The sequence below is a fragment of the Micropterus salmoides genome, unplaced genomic scaffold, assembly GCF_014851395.1.
Source record: "Micropterus salmoides isolate LMB-PRFRI ecotype aquatic unplaced genomic scaffold, ASM1485139v1 Ms_hic_scaffold_23, whole genome shotgun sequence".
Taxonomy (NCBI): domain Eukaryota; kingdom Metazoa; phylum Chordata; class Actinopteri; order Centrarchiformes; family Centrarchidae; genus Micropterus; species Micropterus salmoides.
Window position 1 is genome coordinate 8,446,107 of NW_024041484.1, and position 6,008 is coordinate 8,452,114.

At 39.4% G+C, this 6,008-nt stretch overlaps 1 protein-coding gene across 1 annotated transcript; it reads left to right on the forward strand.

Annotated features, from left to right (window-relative positions):
* The first annotated feature begins 181 nt into the window (after positions 1–181).
* On the forward strand, positions 182–5,991 carry arl1 (ADP-ribosylation factor-like 1). The gene is made up of 6 exons (XM_038738654.1): positions 182–323; positions 1,127–1,264; positions 2,220–2,301; positions 3,295–3,406; positions 4,312–4,490; positions 4,811–5,991. The coding sequence occupies exons 1-6, from the start codon at positions 320–322 to the stop codon at positions 4,839–4,841; spliced, it is 546 nt and encodes a 181-aa protein (XP_038594582.1). The 5' UTR covers positions 182–319; the 3' UTR covers positions 4,842–5,991.
* The last annotated feature ends 17 nt before the right edge of the window (positions 5,992–6,008 follow it).

Here is a 6,008-nt window from a genome sequence, read left to right on the forward strand (position 1 = left end):
TGTACCACAGCGTCAGAAAGAGTCTTCTTTTCACAAGCAGCACTTTCGTTTAAAGGATGTATGTTTCTAGAAAACAGCGCACCCACGAGTCATGTATATCAAATCTAAAAGAATATTAACGTGTCAGCTGTATTGTTGAAAATATTTTAAACGTTTGTATAATAGCTATCACAGTTTACGATTAACTTCCGTTGTGAAATGTTGCGAAACTAAATCCACGCGAGACTTGGTGACAGCGTTCAGCGACACGTCAACTACACGGAAGAAGGTCTCATGATCCAGCCTGCATTGCTGATATAAGAACGGTAGTCTTGTCGAAATGGGTGAGTATTTTAATATTGGTCGATAAAATATGAATTTATCCTGTAAGTACTTATGTCCTACATGCGTATGAATAATTAGATCTCGGTATATCTCTTTTTTTTGTCTGCCTGCTCAATTTACGCGCAGTGCGACTGCTGCCAGCTTGGTAGCTAACGCTAACTTAGCGATTTACAGTGAATACCGTATGTTTTTTATCCACGGTGTTTTGGTGTGGACAGTTCCTAAACGTTTCCCTTCTATCTAATCTATTCAGTTTAGCTGTTTAATGAAATGTACATATTGGCATCAAGGACATAAGAGATAAAGCACGACAACATGCAGTCCACATTTAATTCCAACATGCCATAACGTCAGATGCTATAGCTAGGCTAACGTCAGCTAACTTGCTCCACCACCTGAGTGAGGATGACAGGAATAGAGTTTTAAATAGTCCCAAATATAGAAAAGCGCACTCTTACACGTTGAATTCACTTTCATGTTTTAATGAATTTCTCTCCCCTCTGTAATCCTTGTAGGACTCGCATAACCTATACTTTGGTAGTTGATTAACTATTGGTTAACTATTATAGTTTTTATTATTTGAGTTAATATTAGGTTAATCCAAACGATCAAAAGTCAAAACGACGAAAAAATGTCTTTCATTACCAGATACCAAAGTGATGTGTTAAAGCCAGCAAACCCAAAGTGTTAAATTCACAATAAAGATGGAACAAACATGTTGTTTGTTTTATTTTTCTTTCCATCCATTAATGGAAAGCTACTTTTACCAACACTAATTTCATTATTTGTGTCTATTCTTCAGGCGGTTTATTCTCTAGTCTCTTCTCGGGCCTGTTTGGCACCAGGGAGATGAGAATTTTGATCCTGGGTTTAGATGGCGCTGGAAAAACGACCATTCTGTACCGGCTGCAGGTTGGAGAGGTGGTCACCACAATCCCCAGTATGTACTGGTTTGCTCTATCTTTTTATTTCCACACCTGTTTAATGTTTGTTCCTCTTCACATTACATCCTTAGATTCATGTCCGTTAGCAATCAGTTTATCGGATGCACTGTATTTAAGATAGTGGTATGAGAACAACCTGTTTATGTACAGTAATTAGATTATGAATGGCTTCGACCAGTAATCATGCAGGCTGATGTGTTTACAGGGAGAGGCTTGGTAAGCACAGGCAACCAGTCTGGTCAGCTTTCTTCTTTAACACAAAAGTGCTTTGACTTGAGATGCACAAAGCTGGTGTGGAAAAACAGGTTTCCCTTGCTTTACATTATATTACATTACAGCTAGTAGATGGTTTACTGAGCCTGTACAAACCAGAAGTTTGCTAGGCTGCCAGCGAGAATAGCTGAGCTATCTCACGGTCTTACGAATGAGTTTAGATTTTTAATCAAATCAATATTTTGATTAAAGGGCCGTTATGATCAAAACTGACCTACAGAATGTATAGGTCAGTTTTTGATTTTTAAAAACACGATGGAGAAATGGAAGTATGTAGACACACATGCTGTTTTTAAAGCAACATTATTTAGCCTGATCAAAATCATGACGATTCCAAAAGATTTTCTGGTCTTTTATGGACAGGTTTGCAAACAAATTTTGATTTAATGACACGGTGCCTCAACAGTTCTGGTACTGTTTTAGCAACATTTTCTCCTGTGAATGTTCAGATACAGAATATTTGAGTGACTGATATCGTGACATCTCAAACTTCCCTTAACCTGTGTCACTGTGATTTGTGAACCATGACCAAGTAGTTGTAGAGAAAATGACAAACAGTATATATCATAAAAATGACTCAGCAGAAATATCACACTGCACATGCAGATGCGACATCGGTAATAATCAGACTCATGTTCTCTGCCCTCACTGTACACATTTGGATTTATCTCTGCACAGCAATCGGCTTCAACGTTGAGACAGTCACATACAAGAATCTGAAGTTCCAGGTGTGGGATCTGGGTGGACAGACGAGTATCAGGTGAGTGGCAGGGCTGGGCGGTATATCGGTATAATGAGGTATACCAATATAATTTCAAAAGAGATATAAAATGAGACAATACTGTTTATACCGATATAGTTTGATGTCGAGTTAATTAGTATGTGTCCGTAAAGTCCTGCCAGCGTTTGCTTCTCTCTCTCTCTCCCACGCTGTACAGCCCCACCCCTCCCTCTGTGTCAGCAGTCTTCTTCTCACAAACTCTAACATGGAGGGAGATGCAGTGCCGGTCGACACACTGCTGAAGACATGGCTTGTAAAAAGAACTAAAAAAAAAAAAAAAAAACAGTTCAGTCAGTATTTCCCAAACATACTTTACTTCGGCGGTCCGCCCAGGTTAGGCAACACATTGTAGCATTTTTCAGAGAAGCACAGAGTAATTGCGTTACAAGTCGCGGCACGTCGGATATTTTACAAGAGTGAACCTGGTAACTTAGACAAGCGACAGGGAACACAAGTCAGATGTCATTCGTTAGCTACCACGTTGGTTTTGTTTTAATAGGCTACGTCGTCAACTCCTCAACATGCAGCAAAGCTGTTAACGGAATTGTGGGAGGAAAACGTCCAGAAGACAAGTTCTTGTCTTAGGCGACTTTATATAACGTAGCTTACTACTGATGGAGAAAATCACCGCAACAAACTTACAGGGAGAGACAGAAAGAAGCGGGGCGCGCTGATGTGTTCGGTCTGCGAGTGTGAAGAGAACTGAAGGAAGCAGATTCAATGAGCGAGTGACAGTTAAATAATATGGAGAATGAAGTACAATTAAAACAGTGAAATAAGAAACAAGCTGCCACAATTACTAAAAACATTCCCGCTAAAATCGACCCGCGGCTATGCTGCGGAGCTCCTAGGAGTGAACATGTGTAGAGAGAAATTTAGGTTTTGTGTTGATTTAAGATATTAAGTTTTATAACCTCCTTGCCATCTCTTGTCCACTCTCACAACCGTTCTGCTCCTCTTTCTGCATGACAGGCCCTACTGGCGGTGTTACTACTCAAACACAGATGCAGTCATCTACGTCGTTGACAGCAGCGACCGCGACAGGATGGGCATCTCAAAGTCTGAGCTGGTGGCCATGTTGGAGGTAAGTGAGCTTATTCTTAATTACAACCTAAAAACAGAGAACTAAGTCAGATGTGAGGTTATTTCATTACAAGCCTCACCACCGTGCTAGCGGCAAAGCGGTAGGGATGTCAACAACTACTGCATAGATTTCTATGACACTGAACATCTACAGAGGGTCAATTCATTTCGTCAGAATCATTTTGAGAAAGCCTCACTTTTCCTCCGCTGCCACCATGAGGTCATGATTATCAGTGTGGACTGGAATATCAGTTAAAACTGTAAGAACATAAAATCATTTTAATCATATGAGCAACTGAATACCCAAATTGTAAAATTTAACCACTACTGATGTTTAAATTGAACTACCTCTGAATAGCACAAGCATTAAATATGAAAACGATTTGTCTGAATTTATGGGGTTTTATCATCACCCTCTTTAAAATTGTATAGTAGGTACTTTCAAGTGGTACAATTTCAGAAACCTGAGTTTTAGATAAGTTTTCTTTTTTTTTTTTTTTTTAATTCATGTTCACAAAATGTCTAGTGTCTTAATATTTTTTTCTAGTGGCATGAATTTAATTAGTCAAATTCTGAATTAAAACTTAATTCAACTTCTTTAAAACAAGAAATTAGGTTGCTTAAATTGCAGTGGTCAGATCCAGACAAAATGTAAAAATCAAATTTGAACATTTGAAATAGACCTCCTGGGATGGTATTTCAATTTCAGCATTTAGGCGTTTAAGAGTGGTGACATTTCATGATCAAGTATTTGGTTGTTTATAAGTTTAAAGGATTACAGTTGTTTGTTAGTTCTTTATAGCTACCCTTTGGCAAATATCTGGCTTCACTTGCTGGATTTAAAAAAAAATAACATCTAACAACGTCTGCTTGTCATGTCATTTTGTGACCTTGTGTTTCATCCAGGAGGAAGAGCTGAAGAAAGCTATCCTGGTGGTATTTGCAAACAAGCAGGACATGGACCAGGCAATGACGCCCACTGAGGTGGCCAACGCTCTGGGCCTTCCCGCCCTCAAAGACAGAAAATGGCAGATCTTCAAGACCTCGGCCACAAAGGGAACAGGCCTGGATGAAGCAATGGAATGGTAGGCGTTTACCGTACTTACTATTCAGAGACAGTGTTTTAAAATGAGGATGAAGTAGGAAAAACTCAACGTCCGGGTTATACTGTATATCTGCTGTAATGAGAGAAATAAGGTGTGATTTTTATTTTCATCTACAACCACATTTGTATTTAACTGTGAGCATGCTGACCATTTCAAAAACAGCAAAAGACTATGTGGAGGGTTAATTACACTAGATTACTCATTCTCTTCAGCATTAGATCTTATTTAGTACATATTGCAAAACATGTCACCTGTTCCGTGTTTACTGAGGCTAAATTATATTTGCTCTGTCTCCGTAGGCTGGTGGATTCCCTGAAGAGTCGACAGTAAAGTCTCCCACCTGTTCTGTATATATTCCTGACCTTTGACCCTTCTGTATGAAGCCTTGTGACTGACCCCTCCCCACTGGACCAGTAATTGCACCCCTCCCCACCTGAAGCCTTGGCGAAGCCCTCCCAATGCCTAACGCCTTTCAAGCCTGGGACTTAGAAGCGAAGGCTGCAGTAACGTCTGGACTGGGCACACATTAATTAAGCCCCATCTTTTCCAATGCTGGTGGCACAAGTGAAGGTTTTAGAGAGCTGTATGACTTCAGTGATGGATGGACAACAAGTTAGTATCTACATTTTTTTATGTTTTGCAAATGCAAAAAAAAATCCTAAACGTTAAATGTTGCTTCTTCTTTTTTAAACCAATCCATTTGTATTAATGCACTCAAATAAGTTCATGCATCAAGCGGAATCAACTACTACAGCCCTGTGAAGCCCGCCCATTCTGTCCCACTGTAGAATTTCTGAAATCAGGTGTCTTTGCTGGGCAGTACATCAGTTAAGCCTCATCTTCTGCCGGAGGTGTTAAAGCCAGAAGATGAGTAGTTGATGGGAACCAACGTCAGCAAAAAGATGCAACGAAGATTCACCGGGAGGCAGAGTTTTTCCATCAGGACACGAATATCATCAGAAGTTTCACAGTAGAAATTTCACTCAACCAGAGAGGACATGTCATCACTGAGAAGCAGCTGTTTAACTACCAACTCAGACAATTTTTAATAGTATACTTGAGCCATACAGAATTTCCATGTTCAGTACAGCAACTATGAAATTCAACTCTGTTCTACTGGCTTATGAAATATTCTTATTTATTTTGGAAGTCGCAAATTTGGCTTGAAACAGTGAAAAACTTTGTATCTACTAAATGTCCTCTGGCCAGGTATTACTGCAGCCTGGGCTGGTTTTGTACTATATAGGCTGGCAGATGCATGTCATGGATTTCTATTTTTTCCTCCCATTTTTTTGTTTGCCCACTTTAAAAAAAATTATTTAGTAGTTAAAGCCGTTTTCCATTGAAATCCTTGAGTACAGTTTTGGCATTCATTTAGTTACTGAACACTAACTGTATGCTTGAAGTTTTATGGTTGCATATTTATATCTGCTTGTACAGTGAAAATGGTTCTCAGTAAAGATTGCTATCAGTGATTGTACCATTTTGTGTTAAGCC